A 23,522-nucleotide genomic window follows, 5' to 3' on the forward strand; every position below is an offset into this window, starting at 1 on the left:
ACAATCAGAAGTGCATTTTAAGGCTCTCAATTGTTTCTTTGCAGCCACATATTTACCTGCCCACCACCACCTGACACCGTGTATGACATCATTTGTGGGGCATGTGAGCATGGCTTGAGGAAAACAGCCTTGTGTGACAAATTAGGACTCCTTCCAGGCCTAGCTAGGTTCCACAGTGTGGGCCAGATGTTTCACAGTGCTAGACTACATTTTGCCAATTTTATATCTACTGTACTTTACTAGCTGACCAATTGTTTCCCAGCTCAATCTAAGGTGCTGGCATTGTATATTAGAACTCTAAACATGCCATTTGTTTGTTTGTTTAAATGTATTTATCACTTGATTGTTTTTTTAATACCTCTAAGCGGTTTACAAAACTATGAAATAAAAGATTAATATTCTCAATAATAAAAGTTAGAAATGGGTATTTAAAAGCATTAAAAGGATTATTAAAATCATCAGTAGCTGAAAAAAAATAAACACATATAACTTCTACATGCCTGGATAGGATTTCCTAAACTAAACAAAAATGTTTTATGCAGTACAGTGAAGGCATCTATCAATAGGGTGTTCCAAAGTGTAGGTGCTGCCACACTAAAATATATTTCTTGTGAAACAAGTATCATGTGGCACCTGTAAATAGTGCCAGTTCTGCAGATTGAAGTGGCTGAGCGGACATAAATGTGGTAAGGCAATCCCACAAGTAAACTGGTTTGTCACCAGGGACTCTATTATGGGAATAGCCTGTTCTTGCATGAACATGGTTGAGAACTTCCCTGTAGCTTCTAAAGCTCTTCTTTTCTCCCCTCAGGCAGAAAATAGGTAATGACAAGGGAAGTGGCTTTTTCCACTGTGTCATTGAACTTATGGAATAGTATCCCCAGAGATATCTGACCAAGGGCTATTCTGTATATGTAGAACTGTAGAATCAAGTCCTTATTATCTAAAATTCAAGTTCAATGTATTTCCCATTTGTCATTTGTGAGCTTACAAGTTGGTATCTTCCCAGTAAGTGTGTGTGTGTGTGTGTGTGTGTGTGTGTGTGTATATATATATATATATATATATATATATATATATATATATATATATATATACACACACATGAGAGAAAAGGTGGTTACCAAGCAGTTCCCCACCTTCCTTGGTATCTAATTGGAATTAATAGAGTATATTGTAGATGCCTCCAGGTGAGATACTACTCCTACGAGGAAACATTAAGTTCACCATTCTGAACTGATTTATGAAAATGGCTGATATTGATGTCTGATGCTTGTGTTATATTTTTTCATCATCAGATACCAAAAAAAATTGCATGGTGGTTAAAGAGCAATTTTTCCTTTTCAGTGAAGGGTGTTATAAAGTTGTTTATATGCTTAACTTAGGGCACATCTTTGCCAGAAGGCATATGAATATGGATATGTGGTTTGTGTATTTCTTTATTTGGGCCAATAATGACTCCTCTTCTTTCTAATTCATCTTACATGCAAAACTTCCGTTGTTTTATGTATTCATGCGCCTTTGCTGTTTTGACATCAGCGTAAAAGCTATTGAGTTCAACATTGGCAATCCCAATGATTTCATACAGCTCAGAGATTTGGGAATAGTGTGGCATCCGATTCCAGCTTCATTTGCCGTTTTCATCTCAACATAACTCCAGATATTCTAAAAAGATGCCAGGAGCCATTAATGGGACTGGATGAGGGATAACAAAAAGAAACTCAATACAGGCAAGATGGTTGTGTTGGCAGTGGGTGGTTCAGTTCATCCCAGAGGTACCAGTCACTTTTGTTTTGCTATAGGGCTGTATTCCCCTCCAAGGATGAGATTCACAGGTAGATAGTGGTGATGATGAGAGATGAAGTTCCTAGTAGACAAAATAAAAACTGACAAATTGCCAGGGGCATATGCAACCACCCAAGAGTTCTCAAAGAACTCAAATGTGACATTGTTGATCTTCTAACAAATATCAGCCTCTGTACCTGAGGATTGGAAAGTAACCAATGTGTAGCCCGATTTTTTAAAAAGCTGGGGGTGGGGGATCCTGGAAATTACAGACCAGTTAGCTAGCTTAACCTCTGTCCCAGGAAAACTGGTGGAAAGTATTATTAAAGATAAAGTAGCCAAGTACATAGAATAGTAAGTCTTGGTTAAGTAGAGCCAGCATTGATTCTGCTAGTGCAAGTCCCATCTCATAAATCTATTAAGAGTTCTTTGAGAATGTTAGCCAAGCATCTTGATAGAAGTGATCCGGTTGGCATAGTGTATTTGGACTTTCAACAAGGTACCTCAGCAAAGGCTCGTATGTCGTTTTAACAGTCAAGGGATAAGATAAGAGGTCCTTTTGTGGATCAGGAATTGGTTAAGTAGCAGAAAGCAGAGAGTAAGGATCTTTGGAAGAGAGATGCAGAAAGTGTGCTACCCAAAGGATTGGTATGGGAACCTGTGCTTTTAAACTACTTCATAAAAATTTGGAGTTGGTAGTAAGCAGTGAGGTGGCCTGAATTGTTCAGGGTCATTGAAAGAAAAATAGATTGTGAAACACACTCTTCAGACTGAGTGAATGGGCAGTAAAATTGCAAATGCAATTTAGAATAAGGAAGTGTAGAGTGATGCACATTGAGGGGGAGGGAATCTTAATGTCACATGGGGTCTGAACTCATGGGGTCTGAACTGGAAGTGACTGACCACAAATGAGACCTTAGGGTTATAGTAGATAGCCCTATGACAATGTTAACCCAATGTATGGCAGGTGTTGATGGGAGTATCTGAAGAGCGGCTTGCTGTGGTCTTCACTGCTTTAGTTGTGTCAGCCTCAGCTGCAGGGTGAAACCGAAGGAAGAAAAGACATAACTACTCACAAGGTACAGGTTTTTATGTGCCCATACTTGACTTCACAAACTAGAGAGATGTCCTACTTGGTGGTAAACGCCTAAGAATTGGAAGTCCTCCCTGAGAAATCTTCACTTGATGGCTTCTCTTTATTCCTGCTGGTAGTGTTAAATGGTTTTATTCATGGTGGATTGATTTTTAATCAAGGTGATTTATATCATTTATTTGAATCTGCAGAAAAGGGATCATACTTAATATATGCATAAGCAGTGGTACGGATCTGATTACGAAGCCTTGTTAATTTTAAAAACCAAATAATTACTTACACTGCTGTTTTTACAATGGGGCCTTGCCGAGCTTTGCCACACTGCATATCTTCTGCATTCGTTCCTCCTCCTCCTCCTCCTAAAGAGGGAATATGTTTAAAGTATTCCCGCATTGGGTCTTTCTCATGTCCAGCCTATTGATTTATTTGTCTAAAGAAATTTTTATCCCTTTCTTAAATTGAAAGAAGCTCCAAGAGTAGCTTACAGAGCAATAAAAAAGACACCTTGTGAGGTGAATCATAGGTGAAGTGGGAATATCTGCATCTGCACACTAGACAGATTTTTATCTTTTATTCTTTCCAGTGTTGTTCTTTCTACTATACTCTGCTTTGGTCCTGCCTCACCCACACAAAACAGACAAAAATGCCATGATAGGTGGAGCATTGAGTTATTTTTCAATTACTGAGGAGACTAGAGCATTAGATGAAAATAAAATGCTTTTGATTGTATGCTAATGTATTAACTAATGTATCTGGTAGAAACATTAATTCAGTTTAGATATTACCTATAGGACCAATATAGATATTTACAGGTTTTATACAGATTACTTAATATAATCCATTATACAGAGTAAAGGTAAAGGGACCCCTGACCATTAGGTCCAGTCGTGACCGACTCTGGGGTTGCGGCGCTCATCTCGCGTTATTGGCCGAGGGAGCCGGCGTACAGCTTCCAGGTCATGTGACCAGCATGACAAAGCCGCTTCTGGCGAACCAGAGCAGCACACAGAAACACTGTTTACCTTCCCGCTGTAGTGGTACCTATTTATCTACTTGCACTTTGAGGTGTTTTCGAACCGCTAGGTTGGCAGGAGCTGGGACCAAGCAACAGGAGCTCACCCCATTGCAGGGATTTGAACCACCGACCTTTTGATCAGCAAGCCCTAGGCTCAGTGATTTAACCCACAGCGCCACCCGCGTCCCATATATACAGATTATGTAATATTTAATTACTTAATATCATTTAAGAGGAAATTTAGGGTGGAATCCAGTGTTGTGCAAATGAATTTCTGTCCCTCAATTAATTTCACCTTCCTCTCCTCCACCTGCACCCTCCAGAGATTGTCTCTAGAACAAAAATCTGTTTTGTTTTGCCCAAAGGAGACAGATGCAGTACAAAAATGGTTTAGATAACTTTTTAATGGGATCAAATATGTGGCAAGATTGCAAGCTTTTGAAATGCACATAAGAAACTGTTTTTTATACCAGTCCTCTGCCTCAAAGCTGCTTTTTGGAGCTAAATACCTTTTAGGGGCGGGGGTCCTGTGTGCTGAACAGGAACAGCACATAATCGCTATGCATACGCTGCTCTGGGTTGTGGGCCATTGTCTTAAATAACCAGAAGTTTTAAAACTAAGACATAAATTTCAGCTTGTCTATACTCCTTGGCCTATATGTAAATGTTTATTATGCTCATAATTTCTGTTGATCCCAAGATGAGTTTTCTGTTACAAAAACCTAGACTTGTATCTTTTAAAAATGCAGTAAGGTCCTCAACCACAGGGCAATACAATGCTTTCCAGTAATTATTTTATTTTATATTAATGACCAGCTATTAAGATGAGTGGCCTGGGGTGAAAAGTTACCCTGCTGCCTTTTCCCCACTCTGTTTTGATAGTGGGCATTCAGTAATAAATACGCAGTTAAGTCAAATAGTTACCTTGAACATTTCCCAAGAGGTGCGATCTTGCCAGCAGAATGCCTTCAGCAAGTTGTGTGTACGTCACACCATAACCATCATATCTTAACTGGAAAATTTAGTGGAAACAGTTTTATACTGACCTCAGCCTTTTGCAGCAGTCAAAGTAGAACAGCTTACATTAGTAGTTTCAACTAGGTTGCTCCATCAATTAGTCCATCTGAATGTATAAATATGACATACCTTTTTTAAAAATCGTCATCAGTCACAAGAATGAAGTTGATAGGGCATGAATGTGTAACAAATGAGTAGTGTGTGTTTTATTGTTATATAGGTAAAGTAAGTCCCAGAGGCTCCGTGGTTAAGACCATAACACCACCCGCGTCTCCTGCCTTATCAGTATAAAGCCATATCGAAAAAGTGAAAGGATTAGCTACCATCATCCCTGGCCACCATTGGTCATGCTGGCTAGGGCTGATGGGAGTTGGAGTTGGAGTCTGGAGGGTATTGTCTTGGCCACGTCTGTTTCAGATCTCAACTTACATTTAAGTAGCACAGTTTGAACTGTTTTCTTCCAGTGAATTGATTCAAGTCGCTGTTTTAAATGTGAGCTTTCAGCTCCCTAGGAATAAATGGACAACACACTTATTGGTACAGAAACAAAATGCAATGCATGCACAAGCTATAATTTCATTTTCTTACATTGTATTGTACCATGTGAGTGTGTGTGATTTTAAGTAATCTTTTGCATGGGTTGACGGTTCAGCTAGCAAAGTTGATGAGGAACTTCTCCATGTTTATGCAAAATACTGATAGTCACAAATTTAGAGATTTGAATATATATGAAACCAAGGTTATCTTAAAGTTGCCAATGTTGATTTTTGAAACATTAGCACCCTTGACTAGGGCAGTGGGGCTGATGGTACATCTGAGCTGGCGGTAGATTAGGACTGGTGCCAGGACAGGATCTAGAGCGGAACCCAGTGAGTGATGGGTAGAGACAGGGCAGAAAGAGGATTTTACTAGCTTTTCAGACCACAATAATGGATGCTTAATGGAACATTGAGTGTGTTTTGTTTGGTGGGACCAATGCAATACTGGCTGTTTTTGCAATGCATTGAGATTACATTTTCTGCTTTAAAGACTTGTTTCTGCACATTTTCCTGAACCTATGTAAGCTATACATGTTTTAGTAACTTTTAATAGTTATGAGATTGTACTGAAGCGTTCTGCTTGAAATTTTTCTTAAATTAACTCTTCATACCAAATATTCCCCAAGGCTGTTGAAAAATGGTGACAGCTTGGTGATGTGCAGTGAGGTGGACTGGAAGTTCCTTGCATATACACTGACATTTCAAGTAAATGTCCACAGGGAATTGAATATTCAGGACCTCAATGTGCAATGTGCTCTATGTGGGGCCACCTTTGAAGGTGACCTGGAAACTACAACTACAACTTATCCAGAATGCGGCAGCTAGACTGGTGACAGGGAGAGCGGCCGCTGAGACCGCATAACACCAGTCCTGAAAGACCTACATTGGCTCCCAGTACGTTTCCAGGCACAATTAAAAGTGTTGGTGCTTACCTTTGAAGCCCTAAAGCCTCGGTCCAGTATACCTGAAGGAGTGTTTCCACCCCCATCATTCCACTGCCAGCGCCGAGGGCCTTCTAGCAGTTCCCTCACTGCGAGAAGCCAAGTTGCAGGGAACCAGGCAGAGGGCCTTTTCGGTAGTGGCACCCGCCCTGTGGAACGTCATCCCACCAGATGTCAAAGAGAAAAACAACTACCAGACTTTTAGAAGACATCTGAAGGCAGCCCTGTTTAGGGAAGCTTTTAATGTTTGACAGACTATTGTATTTTATTATTTTGTTGGAAGCCGCCCACCCAGAGTGACAGGGGAAACCCAGCCAGATAGGCGGGGTATAAATAATAATTATAACAATTATAACAATTATTATTATTATTATTATTATTATTAAAAGAATAAGGGTCACAGAATGCCAAGTCACATCCCTGTACAACTTGGTGTAGTCTTGGTTTGCTAGGATTGATGCACATTTTATAAATGACCATTGCTTTTGCTGAAACTAATCGGGATCATGTATTTATATAGCAGATGGATGCAAGCTTGCATATGAAATGGGATTTGTTCATGTCTGATCAGTCATTTATAAAATGACTCGAATTGGCTTTGTTTCTCAGTTTAAAATCCTACATTAATTGGTAGTGAATATTAATTGGTCAGGTGACTTTCTTTTAAAAATGGAATTAAATGTAAATAAATACCAGGTGAGAACTTTAAGGGGCAGGTGCATTTTGAATAATCTGAGGCCTTTACACTGCTATCTAAAGTTTTTCATATGGTTATTTCAGTTGACAGAACAAAGTACAAAATATGAAGTAGTACAAACTCATAGCCTCAATAGAACCAGTTGCTTAAGTATATAATATGTATGTTATCACTAATGACCACAAAGTAAATTGAGATTATTTTGGGATTTTAGATCAGAATGTCCCAGTTTTATCACACTGGCATTTGTGAATCACCATCCTGGATTTTGTCTGCAAGATTTGCCTGCAAAACAGAAAAAAAAATTATGTCAGTGCTTCATATGAACAAATAGAATTGCAGTAATTTCATGTTTCACTAAAAAGAGGCATCCATATACAAGCATGATATAAGGAAAGAAATTCAGAATTGGAAGCAATTTCCAGCTGAAAGGCCTGAGGCCAAAGAGTTTTGATCACAGAGGGCTTTTAAGTAAAGATGGGCAAAAGCTCATAAGTATAGAATTGGCGGGGTGGGGTGGCTTTTCCTGAGAATTCCCCAAAACTTTTTTTTAAAAAAAAAAAGTTCAGAAAAGTTCCTGTAACATTTCCAGCCTCTACCATATAGCCGTTTTCCTTATCATTAATAAATTGCATTGAGGAGTGGGAAGTTACCTCTGAGAGTCAAGTTCTCAGCTCCCTCCAGTCATGCTTTCTGAGCATGCTTAAACCCTCCATTGTTCAAGGAATGAGTCTGGAGGCATAAAGAACTACTCTTCCCAGTGTCAGCAGTGTCAGGCTCCCAGGCGTGGCCAGAATTATTTCATGCAATGTGAGAAATGACTTAGATGAAGCCACTCTCAGCTTAACCTTGGGAAATGTAGTTTTGTGGTGGCATTTTGATTTTGCTGGGTTTTTGTTTTGTTTTTTAATTCCTGCTGGTGAGCAAAAAAATAAAAGAATAAATGTAAGATTTTAAAAAAATTTTTTAACCCTACAGCGCCTGTAGTTCACATCTGCAGGAATTGCAGGCTTTGACTTTGCTGCTGTCTTCTCCTAGTACCCACCCCTGATTCCAGCCAAGCTTTCACAAATTAAGTATGGGAATGGGAGGGAGGGAGAAAAGGGGCAGATGACATTTATCAGCTGAGATGAAGTGGGGCAGTTGATGGGTTTGTTTTGTATTGGCTAGAGAATTTTCAAACACAGACACGCACACAACACCTGTTCTGAAATCCTTCTTCATTCCTACTTTTACCCATCTGGAGTTTATAACAGAGGGTTTTTCCTTAATTGAAATTAGTAGGGTAACGCTTAAAAGGTACTTACCTGTTTTGGGGGTTGTGGTATGTTTGTAGAAGGTTATGTCTGGCCATTTAGGTGTCTGTTTCCACAGTAGTTCTTGTGGATAAGATGGCATGGTGTGGAACAGACAGAAGAGTATTCACACTTACCAAACAAACCCCAAACTGTCTTTGACAACATTGCTGGTTGGGTGGTTTGTAGAATCTTAACGTTATGATTTGTTTTCCATTTCAGTTCGTGTTAAGCACTTCAGTAGGATATTTATAAGATTGTTGAAATATTAAATTTAAAGAAATAAACACATTTCTGCCTTAAAATTTCATTTACATAATCCCCACACCACCCACCAATGGATGCTATTCTGATCTGACTCCCTGAGAGGCTACATTAGAATAGGCAATGATTTACTGGAGAGGTTAAATATAATTCTTTTTAAAAATAAAAACAAAAAACATGCAGGTTTGATATGTGCCCTTTCCTAGTTAAATTGAGGTTACAATCATTAACATAGTAGTGAATTTTCCATATTTGTTTTTTGAGCAATTTCAAAATTAGAACAGATACAGACTTCTTGCCTAAGCTCAAGTTTGAAAAGCTAGATTCTTTGGAAATATTTTGTTGGGTAGTTACTCAGTTTCAGATCCTGGCTTGTTCTCAGACTATATTTAAAAACTAACCACAGTTCCGCAAGTTCAGACATCATTAGGAATTGTGGGTAGTTAAAACTGAAAGCATATGCTTCTCATTTCCCGGTGCACAAAACTTGGGGGTAGGGTTGAGTATATATACCTAAGGTTCACTGTGGCTTGTTCATGTAGTTGGAAGCTATTGTACATGATACTTAGTATTATGTGGGAACTGGGTCTGTCTCTCACTCACCTATTTACCAGGGTGAAGGCAAGGAGGCATCTAGCTCTTTGTATTTAAAAATGCAATACATTTTGCAAACCATTTTGTCGGGTTGTTTTAAAGCAAAGTAGGCATGTATGCCCACTTCTTTTGTCCCATAAATTGTACTTGGAAAAAATGAGTTAAGATTATATGACAGGTTTAAATAATTTTTTTAAAAAAATTGTCCAGCACCTTAGAGACCAGCTAAGCACATGAAAGCTTATATCCAGAACAAACTTAGTTGGTCTCTAAGGTGCTTTCCCCCCCCCACCCCCGACTGCATCAGACCAACTATGACAGGTTTGTTTGAGGTGGGATTTGGAAAGAGACCATATTGTAAGGGCAGGATGACTGGGAGCAAGAGGTGTAGGTTCTGTAACTTCAGTGGTTTTTATCAGTCATAACTTGTACATTTTTCAACCTTGTGTGCATTTATATTGACACATTCAACTCTTTCTGCCCCTCATTGAAAAGATTAACATAAAATTAATCAGAGTACTGTATCAGTAATTCATACCTGATCGATAGGATCATTGTTCTAACGCAAGAGGATCTCTGCAATAGGTCCAGTGTAGTGGAGGACACGTTAATGGATTTCATATCCATTAAGCCATGACTTATGCTAAACCTGTTGGTTTCAAACCTTAGTTAAAATGGGGACCTTGTTCAGCATGAACTGTAGTTAAGGTAAGGGGTGGGAGAGGCATACTCTTATGTCCCGACCAGGATGTTATAAGGGTGAAATAAGAATTTTGAAGTGCTTGACATACTCAAATTGTTGTCTACAAATTACTGCATTTAGTGTTCTAAAATGATGTCCACAGATGAACCCTATTTTGGGGCCGTCAACAGGGTAAAAAAGAAACAAGACTGCTGCATGTTTCTCTCTGTGTATGTGTTGCTGAACCCCATAACTTCTCACAGGTAGGGAACTTCAGACTTAGGGGGCCGATATAGCCTTCCAAGGCTTGAGACTCTTGAGAGTCTCCTAGACACACCCTAAAGTCTTTTTACTAGGCTGGCACACGTCCTTGAGCTCAAATGATGCCTTTTGCTTGACTGTATGAAGAATAGAATACTGTGTGTAGAAATTAGCTTGTACAAAAGTAAAACTTAGATTTGTTGCTCTGCCCACATTTGTCTTTGGCTCTCAGAAGGGAATGTGGCCATTGGACTGAAAATGTTCCTCCCTGTTTTAAATGGATCATTGTTGAGGTGTGGGGCATTTCACTTCCAGTATGACAGCTAATGGGATTTGATTGCAGCTTGCCTCCGGGGAATAATTTTATCAGACACAGCAGGTTTTTAAGAATTTACATGATAAAAAGCTCTTAAAGCAAACATGCATTTATTTTGATTTCGACTCTTGGATACCAAGGAAGTTTGAATGCTGTGATCTTTGACACAGCTAAAATGCAACTTCTTTTTTGAAGCTATTTGGAATTGCAACTTGTTTTTCTCTGGTGTCTCAACAAAACTTCAGTGACCTTCCTGAGAAAGTGACGAAGGCTTCTTTTTAGTCCTTCTGAAACAGTCAAAACAAGAGTCTGATCACAATTGTAACAACTTGCATGGTCCCAGTGGGATTGAAGTTTATTCTAATCTCAGTTGGGTCAAAGCATTATATAGAAAGCGTTTAAAATAAGTTTATGTGGCTGCACCTCAGAACTTGAATTAAAGAAAGATTGAGTGATACTTAAAAGTGTATGGAAATGTCTGAGATAAGAATATAAACCACTGGATAAATGTGACTCTTATAGTTCATTTCTTGCCATTTTGCCTAGTACTGTATTAAAATCAATCAGGATATTTATAGGTGGGCATGCCAGATTTTCTGCTTTTAGATGAGCCCCCTTTTCTGATCCCCTCCCATTTGCTTGTCAAACAATAAGTTGGGCTGTCTGTTGTTACTTTTAAAGTACCTTGCATATTTCTCTGATCAAATGTTCAGCATTTTTTTAAAAACAAGACTAGCAAAATAAATTTTAAAAGTTGAAAATTTGTTTTGCAGGAAGGGTTGGGTTTGGATTGTCACAAAGCTCAGCTAAGCAGCACTGTGCAAGCCCTTAAAACCAGTAGAACAGATTTCTTCTGAACTGTATATCAAATTTTGTATTTCTGCTCAAATTGGGGCAAACTGCAAGCCTAGTGTGTCTATATGCACCCTTAAATGCTATGTGTAAAATAATACATTGGGGGAATGCTGAGAGATGTTGGTGGCTTAAAAAGAATAAACTTTATATTTTAAAACATTTTATCTTAATGGTCCCTTCCTAATTTAGAAGGATGGAATCATAATCTGGCAATGTTTTTGAACAGTAGTAATTTAAAGAATAGTGGGTGAGATTCAACTAAGTTACTGCTTGAGCAGGATAAGGTCCACTTACATAAAATGACTCCCATCTCCTATACTCCCATCCCCAGGCCCTCAAAATCAGCTATAAATGGTTGAGGGGAAACCCAAAGCAGGTGATGCACAAGGGAAGAAGAACAGGGAAGGTTCTGTTGTGTGAGTAGAGTTCATTTCATACACTCACACCCCACATAGTGCTACGTTGAATTTCACCCAGTGTTTCCTTGGTTGTACATTGCTTAAGTCAGCAACTAAAGATTTTCTACACTTGTATAAAGTAGTCAAAATAAATTAAAAATTTGTCCAGTAGCACCTTGGAGACCAACTAAGCAACTTTCGTGTGCATGCACACTTCTTCAGATACCTTGTTTAAAGTAGTTCAGTTTCTCATTTCCTTTAAATTGTTGAAATGTTACTAATTTGTACAGGTTATTGGTTGAACTCTTGATGCAGGAAACATGGTGCATCATTGTCATGGAAAAATGTACACTTAGTAAATATTACAAAATGAAGTTATATGTTCATTGCTGAAATAAGACTCTTTGTTTACCGAACATGCCATAGGGGCATGGTAACACAGACAGAAATAGGGACTTGGGTGCTCCTGTGTTAAAGACAAAGATGACTACCTAGCAGCTTGTCAGTTGCAGAAATTTTGCACCACTTTGAAATACATCATCACTTAATTGGCTTTATCAGTACAGTGGTACCTTGGGTTAGAGGCGCTTCAGGTTACAAACTCCGCTAACCCAGAAATAGTACCTCGGGTTAAGAACTTTGCTTCAGGATGAGAACAGAAATTGCGTGGCGGCGGCAGCAGGAGGCCCCATTAGCTAAAGTGGTACCTCAGGTTAAGAACAGTTTCAGGTTAAGAACGGACCTCCAGAACGAATTAAGTTCTTAATCCAAGGTACCACTGTAACGTGGAAGTCCACTAAACATTTGAACTTTGTTACATATCTTTGGATGCAAAGTCTTCTAACAGGGCCAGGTAATAGCTGGGAGCATATGACACTGTGCTCAAGAATCACCACTGGCTCCATGTAACTGCTGCTTTTTGTGTTTTGCAGGCCTTGAATTGAGCCACCTTAAAGCTCCTATTATCCTTAACCATTGACAATGCTGGCTGGAGTTGGAGTGCCACATGTTAGGCATTCCTGCTTTTGAGAGTTGATACTACTCATCACAGCAAGGGTGTATGTAGTGAGGTGTTGGATAGATTTGCACCTAGTGTTATCCAATGGAAGCACAAATAGGAATCCACAGTTCCTGAATAGTCCTTTTGGCCAAATCACCTCTGCATATCTTTTTTTAAACCAAATGCTCATGTTAATGCTGCCCATCTTACAAAATTCATCTCAGGGCTAAAAGCATTATACACTCATTATTAATAATAATTGGGGTTCAAAAAGCACACAGCTGTTCTTGAGCAATGCGTCTTTGCAAGCTTCACATCCGTATGATAGCATTACTGACTAGAAAAATTACTGATGTCTTCATTGCAATAGAATTTTTAGTTGTCCAAAAAGTCCTTCTTTAAAACTTGCAGTGCAAGGCAATTTATTCCATTACTAGACTGTTGTAGGCTCAGACCAATTCTTAGCCTCATATGAGGGCCAGTCTTTAGGTATGATTTGATGTGCTAAATCCAATGAATACTTGGACTTTGAATATCTTCCTATTTCTATCAATTTAGAAGAATTGGTGAAGTAAGAACTGGTGAAGTAAATGAAAGTTGGGAGAGCACAATTAAAATTACTGTATTTTCGGACCATAACACGCACCGGACCATAACACGCACCTAGTTTTTAGAGGAGGAAAACCAGGGCAAAAAAATTTTTCCCCTGGTTTTCCTCCTCTAAAAGGCTGGGGGCGGCAGCAGCAGCACCAGCTCGATTTCAGGCTGATGCTGCCTCCCCCCTTGTCGCTGTCGGCGAAGGGGAAGGAGCCAGCAGCGGGAAAGCAGTGCTTTTCGGGCTGTCCGCTCTTCCCCTGTCACCTTTGCTGACAGTAACAGGGAAGGGGGAGGAGCGGGCAGCGGGAAAGCGCTGCTTTTTGCACAGTCCGCTCCTCCCCCTTTGCCGACAGCAGCGGCGAAGGGGGAAGAGCGGGTAGCGTGAAATCTGCTGCCTTCGCTCCATAATATGCAGCTACTTTTTTCCCTTCCGTTTTAGGAGGGGAAAAGTGTGTGTTATGGTCCGAAAAATGCGGTACTTTCTTTCTAATGGGTTAAGAAAGTGGAGAATAGTTTAATAAATTCGGCGAACTAAGAAAGAGCAGCCGGAAAACCTTTTTAATTTTGACAGGTACTGCACATAACATCTTTTGGCTGGTGTGGAATGTTGTATTGACTTTTCTTTCTAGCCACAGTAAGGAGAATGTATGCTTCTCAAAGTGTTACGTTTAAGCATAAAAGTGACTACAAAGTAGTAGATCAGTTATATAATCGAGGTGTATAGGCTTCAAAACAGACCATTATCAATTAATAGGAATATTATTGGGACCACGGTGGTGAAGGAAAAGCATAATTAACAGCATCATCCTGTGTATGTCTACTTAGAAGTAAGTCTGACTGAGTTCAGTGAGGATTACTCTCAGGGTATAGGATTGCACTCTTGATGTTTTTTGGATTGGTGGATATCATGCACTGAGGTCTATAGGGAGATGCAGGGAGGCTTTTGTTGAACGGTGGTTTTAATCCATAATTCTGAACAGATCACACAATAATACATCCCATTAAGCAAAACTTTGGCTTAGAAGGAGTACACAGCTGCTTTGCTCCTCCTCCCACTTGCCGCTGTACTATGCTCAGCCTGTCATTCAAATCTGGACTCAATATTAAACTTTCTCCAGATGAACTACAAGCTTGTAACCAAGGTTAGTTCAGATAAATGATACTTTAATATTAAGAACGTTTTATCCTTCAAATAATAATATTGAACATGTTTGCCTACTCCCCTGGATTTGTCAGGAGAGTCAGCATTATGTTCTGAATTAAGAGCATTATGTTCTGAATTAAATGTTCAAGAAGGATACTGACAAGCTGGAACATGTCCAGAGGAGGGCAACCAAAATGGTCAAAGGCCTGGAATCGATGCCTTATGAGGAACGGCTTAGGGAGCTGGGTATGTTTAGCCTGGAGAAGAGAAGGTTAAGGGGTGTTATGATAGCCATGTTCAAATATATAAAAGGATGTCATATAGAGGAGGGAGAAAGGTTGTTTTCTGCTGCTCAAGAGAAGCGGACACAGAGCAATGGATTCAAACCATAAGAAAGAAGATTCCACCTAAACATTAGGAAGAACTTCCTGACAGTAAGAGCTGTTCAGCAGTGGAATTTGCTGCCAAGGAGTGTGGTAGAGTCTCCTTCTTTGGAGGTCTTTAAGCAGAGGCTTGACAGCCATCTGTCAGGAATGCTTTGATGGTGTTTCCTGCTTGGCAGGGAGTTGGACTGGATGGTCCTTGTGGTCTTCTTCCATTCTATGATTCTAAGAGCCATCACTTTGAGTACTGGGAAATACTCTTTGTTTGTAATAGATAGGCAGAAAAGAGGGTGCTTAATAATCAGGGCAAAATATGTTTCTAAACTAAAGAGCTGAATTACCATTAAGCTAAATGCTGAATCCAAAGTAAAACAATAAGCAGCACCTGATAGAGGGGTACCTTGGAAGGAAGCAGTCCAGGCCTAAAGACTCCATGCAATCCCTACTTTTTACAGGAATTCCCAGCCATCTAAATAATGTGTACTGTGTAGAACACTTATTAGCTTTGGGGGATGACAGCAAGTATTTCCTCTTTCATAATGACATGGTATCTCCAGAATGCAATTTTGGTCCTGAATTTTTGTGTTTTCAAGGTGTCAAGGGTAACCAGATATATGCATATTTCTTCTACTCTACAGTACTTGTGAGTTCAGCTCCCTTCACTGTATGTATAATGGCCATCTTTGTGCCATGTTGCCTTCTGCTTCCTTCACCCTAGTTGTGATGATTGACATCTCTGTAGGTCTGGTTCTTCCTCTGGCTCAATAACAATATTTGCAGCTCTTCCATGATAACGCAGCAGCTGGAGGCTTAAGAGTTAGGCAGCAAGTATGGCCTTGGTACATACTATACAGATTCAATTTGCAAAAGAATATGCCTTTTCAGTTGCTGAGGAACTCATTTTGCACTCATGTCCTGCTGGTGGACTTCCCAGAGGCATCTGAATGGCCACAGAACAGAATGTACTAGGCTTAGGTATTTAGGATTTCACCAGATCTCATAGCATTTGTGTGTCAGTGCAAGTTCTTTAGTTCTTAGCTTTTTCCACTTTTGAGAGAATGGAAGCTGCAAATGGGTTTTTCTTTCCTCCAGAAAGTGGTTGCACACACTCATTAGTGTGAATGTAAGTAAATTTTATCTGTCTTGTACTTGTGTTTGTTAAACCGTTTCCTGCAGTCTGTACACTAGTTTGATTAAAGGTAAGGTAGAAATAGGAACACCTTTCAGTACTTTTTTTTAATAATTATTTTTATTAAAGATTTTCTTGGGTTACAAAGGTAGACACCCGTATTCTCTCATGGAAGTATCCTCCCTGCCATTGTACGTTGCCATTAAACTCTTTTACAGTGCAATAACCTGGCTTCTGGAGTTAAGTGGGTTAGTATTTTCACCATACATTTTTTTTATTAAAAAATGAATCATGAAAGGAACTGATTCCAATTATAGAATAAATACAAGTCAGTAACATTTAATCCAGGAATGGGGAATGTGTGGCTAGATTACAGCTCCCATCATCACTTATCATAGGCTATTCTGGTTGGAGTTGATGGGCTCTCCATTCTGGTTTAGTATTGTGAGGGCTATAGGCAAAGCAATACACTGGCTTTTCTTTTTTTAAGAATAACCCAGCCACAGTCTGGATTGATCACAGGATCTAAAAGAATGTTGTACTAGGAAACACCCAAGAGTTCTATAATTTCATGTTCTAGACATCTTTAGTATCCATTTGTGTGCATTTCCATGAATGTGCACTAGGTTTAAGATGCCTTCATCCCATACTCAGATACTTAACTTCTATAGACTCAGGAAATCTAGTTGCAGAATATCCTTTTGGTTTCACTTTTTGGAATGTGAATATTTGAAGAGAAGTATTTCTACACACATTTTCTACTCCTGCAAGCTACCGTAGAGGAAATGTTTAGAGCAGAGCACATTTTTATTTGCTCCCGATATTTTATTGCTGGCAGTAATTATTTGTAGCTTCTTACTGTACTGTATAAAATAATTTTGCATTGGTACAACCAGAAATGATCTCAAAGAGCCTGCCTGCCTCCATGAAGAAACTTTTCATCTGTATGTGTGGGAGCCAGTGATAAATTACTCTGTCCCAAACTCTCCTACAAGATTGAGATAATTTTTTCTCTTACTCGGAGGGGAGTTGTATGGAAAACCAATGCTGGGATGGCTCTTGCCACCTAACTGGGATGCTTATGGAAAATCCCCCCAATCTCCATCTCTGCTTGCCTCTGCCCAGAAAGGGGCCGCCCGCTCTTCGCACCCATTGGTTGTCACCCCGGCACAAACCAATTGAGAGACAGGATTTCCTTTGTGGGACTAGCCCCACGTAGCCAGTGTTTCCCCTTTCAGTTGGATTAGTCGAAAGAACATGAAGATAAAAATGGAGGAGAATGGCCGTTGCCAGGAGCAACGCTCCTTTGGAACTTGCAGTTCATGGGCCGTGTGTTGGACTACTCTGAGCTAAACCATGGTTTGGCTTAGCGTTGTGTGCAAACCCAGGTTCATGTTTTGTCTCCCCCAAACTTGGAGCAATACGTCAAGAACAAATGCCCTTCGTTGACTTGGAGTGAGACAGACCATGAGCTCAGATTGGCACACACCAAATTTTGTCTTAAGCTCCTGGCAGCTCAGCAGCAGCATCAGGGGCAAAGTGAAGCAGCTGCTATTTTCTAAATAACCACCAGCACATTTACTCATTCACGCTCTGTCATAGTTTGGCTTACATGTGAACTAGGCCAATGTGTGTATTTTTGTCAGTTGAACAACTGTGGAGTCCCTGTTTAGGAACTTATCCCTGTAGTTTCTGATACCCAAAGCAGTGTAAGTGATTTTCTTAATCTTAAGACAATGCAACTTTGTTAGGTTGTTTCAGATATATTACAAGAAACATGCGTTTGAAATCAGAATCCATTCCTCAACTCTTTTATATCCCGCTCCCCGCCAAACTTAGATTTGGTGTCTAGCAGCTGGCTGGCTAGATGATTTATTGAAGATTATTTTTCTTGATAGAAGTTCTTTGACTTTTGTTTTCCTCTTCAAAGCTATCTCTCCATGATCTAGAAATTTAATTTGTTATTTTCTTGGTTACAGGGAGAAAAAAATGAAAATTCAGGATATTAAAAACAATATTAAAGAAGCTATAGAGGTAAGTCTACAAGCCTTTCCTGGTTGCTTTGAACTAAAAATTTAACCCGTCACTTTCTGATAACATTTTATCTCTTTTTCTACAGACAATAGTGACAGCAATGGGAAACCTGGCACCTCCAGTTGAACTAGCCAATCCAGAGAATCAGTTTCGAATTGACTATATATTAAATTTAGCAAGCCAGATAGATTTTGACTTCCCACCAGTAAGTATAAATTCTTATTTTTAACAGGCTTATGTTGCATTGGTTTTTAGTTTTCATTTCTTATCGATGCTGATTTCTTGCAAAGATAGAGTGCAGTAAAGTGAGTTTCCCAATGCATATAGTGCTCTATTATGATCCCAAATATTCATGAGTCGTTTGGCCAAGTTACTGATATAACAATGTTGAGACAGCATATGAGCTACTTTCCCTTCTGTATACTTCATCATCATCAGCCCATAGTCAGGGTTGTGTTGGTTGGACATTGGAAAGTGAAGTGCAATTATTTCTTTATTTTGTCTCCAGTGGAGTTAAAAGCAGTATGGTAAATGAAGTTCAGGAGTACATTTAAAGTGGATGGGCCATGGCGTTAATGCACAGTAAATGCAATCAGGCAAAATCCTAGTTGATCTCTGTGTGGCCCGTTTTCTTAGTAGTAGTAGTTTGAAATATTTATTTCGCGTATACACTTAGTTCTGAGAAATAGGCAACTAAATTGATGAAATCTTATGCTGTGGACTCAGAGTTGGGGACATGTTCAGAGCTGCTCAAGAGGTCCATGGATAAGCTGAGATTTGAAACCAGACCTAAGTTCAGCTATCATATGTTGTTGTTATTGTAAAGCAGTTTAAAATATTGGCTGTGTTTGTACATGACTCTTAAGCTGTAGCTTGCTGTCTTCTAGACGAGCAAACAAACCATAGTTTGCTTCCCCAAAGCTTAGTTACTCCTGCCTACTCTTTGCTGCCTGTCTCACATCCTGTACTGGCATTGCCTCACCTTGTCAGTAGGTCCTGGTTGTGCAAACAGGCCAGGAAAATCTTCTCATAAGTTTTCAGCCATTCCTGTTATGCCCTGAATAAAGCTAATTTCCCCCCACCCCACCCGCATCACAGAAACATCAAATGGACTCTCAATAATCAAATTCCTTAGCTCTATTCTACTGCTCTAATGGAGTAATAGACTTTTACAGGTTTTCTGCTAGTATCTTTTTGTGTTGTATGAAAGATTGGTGTTTTGTTTCTGTGAAGAGTTAATTCTTTTTGCTGTAAGTAGGGTTAACAATCAGGATAGCCAAGTATATATTAATTAGTCAGTTGACAATGATCATTAAAAAAATTCCCCTCTCCTTGCAGAGCAACTTTTGAGGGGCAACTTGTCATAGAGGAATTGGGAGAATGGAGAGGAGAGAGCTTGTTGTCAGGCAGATTTAAGAGTGAGGACATCTTTAGGGGGGGGAACAGTCTGGTGAACAGTTTGTTTGTTTTTCAGCTGCTTGTGCCTGTGTAGCTTGGTGAGTATTAGGTGGCCAAACAAACCATGGTTAAGGAAAGTTGTTTTGTTTTGAGTTACTGTGAAACCATAGTTAAAACAAGTGGCAATTTGTAACTCAATAAGAAATCATTGCTTCACATTGTGATTTATTACCAGAAAACAAACTAGTTTGCTGGCTGTGCATATATGTATAGGAGTTAGACTCCGTAAAATTTTACTCTCAAATTCCTTATAAATAAGGATAATAGATAAGAAGATCTGAACAATCAGCTGGGCACAGCTCAATACTAATATGCCTTCTGTCTAAGCATGAATTCCCTATCTCCTGTTTGTGATCAGCTGTATTTTTTGCCTCTTTAGTGGAGTAGAAGAGCTGGGGGGGATCACATCTGGCAGCCAGTGTTGGTTTCAGATAGTACATGGGTAAAGGTAAAGGACCCCTGCCAATTAGGTCCAGTCGTGGATGATTCTGGAGTTGCAACGCTCATCTCGCTTTATTGGCCAAGGGAGCCGGCATACGCACAGAAACGCCGTTTACCTTCCCACCGCAGTGGTACCTATTTATCTACTTGCACTTTGACATGCTTTTGAACTGCTAGGGTGGCTAGGAGCAGGGACCGAGCAACGGGAGCTCACCCCGTCGCGGAGATTCGAACCGCCGACCGTCTGATCGGCAAGCCCTAGGCTCCGTGGTTTAACCCACAGCGCCACCCACGTCCCTGTACATGTACATGGGTAGAGGGGGTCTAAAAACCCGGGACACAAATTTTCCTGGCCCTCTAGTGGATGTGGTCTAGGAGGGTTAGTTTAATAATAATAATAATAATTTTATTATTTATACCCTGCCCATCTGGCTGGGTTTCCCTAGCCATTCCCCAGTTCAGTCAGAATCAAGTATACACTTCTAGAGTTAATACTAAATACATTTTAAAAAGGTAAAGGTAAAGGACTCCTGACAGTTAAGTCCAGTCGCAGACGACTCTGAGGTTGCAGCACTCATCTCGCTTTACAGGCTGAGGGAGCCAGCGTTTGTCCACAGATAGTTTTTCCAGGTCATGTGGCCAGCATGACTAAGCCGCTTCTGGTGCAACGGAAATGCCATTTACTTTCCCGTCAGATCAGTACCTATTTATCTACTCATACTTTTTTTGGGTGTGCTTTCGAACTGCTAGGTTGGCAGGAGCTGGGACCGAGCAATGGAAGCTCACCCTGTTGCGGGGATTCGAACCGCCGACCTTCTGATCGGCAAGCCCAAGAGGCTCAGTGGTTTAGACCACAGCGCTACCCACGTCCCCACTAAATACTGTACATTACTTCTGGTAAATGAGCCCCCATAGCCGCTAGAGGGCTTCGAAAATTTGTGTCCCAGGCTTTTTAGACTCGCCTACCCATGTACGGAACGCGGGTGGCACTGTGGTCTAAATCACAGAGCCTAGGACTTGCCGATCAGAAGGCCGGCTGTTCGAATTCCTGCGACGGGGTGAGCTCCCGTTGCTCGGTCCCAGCTCCTGCCAACCTAGCAGTTCAAAAGCACGTCAAAGTGCAAGTAGATAAATAGGTACCGCTGCGGTGGGAAGGTAAACTGTGTTTCCGTGCGCTGCTCTGGTTCGCCAGAAGTGGCTTAGTCATGCTGGCCACATGACCCGGAAGCTGTATGCCAGCTCCCACGGCCAGTAAAGCAAGATGAGCGCCGCAACCCCAGAGTCGTCCGTGACTGGACCTAATGGACAGAGGTACCTTTACCTTTACCTTACCCATGTACTATCTGAAACCAGAGGTGTGCATTGGTTACCAGATGCGAAATTTCAGCTCTCCTACTCCACTACTTGCACTAAAGAGACCATCTGAATAATTCTCACTAAGTGAAAACCCTCATTTTGATTTTGCATCGCAGCTCCTCCCAAATGGGGATGCAAGCAAAATTTTTCCTTCAGCTAATGAAGGCTACTCGATACTCAGTGCTTACATATTGTAGGGTAAGCCTGTGAACAGCATACTGCTGTCTTTTGGAGAGGCCTATGTTTGATAAAAGGGTTACAGGCATATGCACTGGCTAAGAAAGTGACCTTGTACATATTGTACCTATTAAAGCACATTCGAAGCACATTCTTTCCCTCAGAGAATCCTGGGCTCTGTAGTTTACCCTTGACAGAGTTGCCATTCCTAGCAACCCAAATTGTAGTTTGAATTTGCTTTACAGGAATAGCGTATACACAGCCAGTATTCATGAAACTGAGTGAGCATGTGTGCATTCCATCTGATCACTGTTACTTGGCTTCCAGAACTGATGATGAGGGCTTTCTAGACAGATGCTGCTTATCAAGATATGTACCCCAGTCTTCGTTACTGGCACTGTTTGTTATTTATCAGGCTTTCTATCCTAAGTGTTACTGCATAATTTGAAGTTTGCTTTCATATGGCTTGCTGTCGTTCCAATAAAATTAGAGTGCCATACTAGGACCTGGGAAAGGAAGGTTTAAATCCCCACTCAGCCATGAAGTTCCACCTTGTCCAGTCACTGTCTTCCTAGGGTTGTCATGTGTCCTCTTTTTCCATGGTTAGAGCCACCATAGCATTCCATAGTTCAAAATATGGCAACCCTACTAACTTTGCAGGCTTCTTGTGATGATAAAATGGAAGAGGGGGACTAGAAATTGCCCTGAGCTCCTCGGAGGAAAGGCAAGAAAAAAGGTAACCAGCAACTGTGATAAAATAGCAACAGAGAGAGACGCAAGAGATAATGGCCATTGCAATAGTTCTGAGTCAGTATTTAATATTCAGTCCTTGTTGCATACCTCCAGTAATATTTTGTTTGAGCCCTCTTTCAGAATTAAAATTGAACTTGGCCTTAGTATTTGCGCCATTTTCTATATATGCCAAAAGTAGCTGAAGATACAGGATTTTGCTTCCTGCCTACTAATCTTGTATCTTTTTAACCATGAAATGCATTTTCAGGTGCTTTTATAGTGACGTTAATGTGGATTCCTGTGATAAGTTTGCATAGTTCACTTAATTCTAATCGTATTAACAGTTTTGAAGTTCTTGCTGTTGGTTAACTTCGCTATATAACTGTGCTACCAAACTTTGTTTCTGGAAGCAGCCATGTGAAATATTTGGAATGATTTTTCTCACACTTTTTTTTTGTTCGCAAGGAAGTTCAGCGGTTGGCATTTGTAGCCCACAAATAGCTGCCATCTGGCTTTCTGACAAGAACCTTCTGATAGCTTTGCCATCACTGCATAACTGGTAGAGACCAGAGGCAGAGTCTTCCAACTGCGCAAGAACTTCACAGGAAGTCGTGGTTAATAATCTTCAGTAGTTAGAAATTAATTAGCAAGTCCAGTTGGCACTACCCATTTCCAGGTTAGAATGAATGTAGCTTCCTCCTGCATGCATGTAAGGGTTTGGCAGAGTAATATCAGCTGTTGGGCAGTTTGTTGCCTCTTATGGATGTCCTTACCAGGAAACTAAAAAGAACCTATCACAGGAATGATCTCTTACCCAGTTGCTACATTAAGGATTACTGCCTCCTTCCCTCCCTGCTTGCTGTGTACTGGAACAGCTCTTATTTTTTATATAGCTGGTAGGCACAGTGTCTACTCAAGAAAACCACTCACAGTCCAGGAATATTTGCTGCTGCCCCAGTGACCCAAATCCCAGTCAGGGGATATCAAAATGGTCAAGAAATCAAGGCAGAGTCAAGGCAGGAGACATTATTTTTGCAGCAGTGCTGCTGTGGTATAATGCCATTCCCACTACAGCTTGTACAAGCTATCAGGCTGCCCTCTGATGTGTGTCTCTGGAGCATGCAAACAGTAGTCTCACCTGGGCTCATTTAAGTATCAGTTGTATTCCTCTGGTACTGAAAAAACCAAACTTGTGTATTAATTATGTGTAAGGTACCTAAGAATATCTCTGTACTTTTAAATCCCTGAACACATTAATTGAAATGAGCTCTCCTCAGAGAAAATTGATGACTTTATAACTTTATATAGATTTCTCTTCC

The 23,522-nt window shown here is 40.3% G+C and overlaps 1 protein-coding gene across 4 annotated transcripts in view; it reads left to right on the top strand.

Moving 5' to 3' along the window:
* GNAS (GNAS complex locus) overlaps positions 1-23,522 on the top strand; it is a 185,438-nt gene that overhangs the window by 100,120 nt on the left and 61,796 nt on the right. For all 4 annotated transcript variants that reach the window (XM_035123345.2, XM_035123346.2, XM_035123348.2 and 1 more), the window contains exons 3-4: positions 17,985-18,039; positions 18,125-18,244. In XM_035123345.2, the coding sequence (XP_034979236.1) occupies positions 17,985-18,039; positions 18,125-18,244 (175 nt within the window). The remainder of the gene's footprint in view (positions 1-17,984; positions 18,040-18,124; positions 18,245-23,522) is intronic.

Source organism: Zootoca vivipara, chromosome 7 (assembly GCF_963506605.1).
Source record: "Zootoca vivipara chromosome 7, rZooViv1.1, whole genome shotgun sequence".
NCBI classification, from domain to species: domain Eukaryota; kingdom Metazoa; phylum Chordata; class Lepidosauria; order Squamata; family Lacertidae; genus Zootoca; species Zootoca vivipara.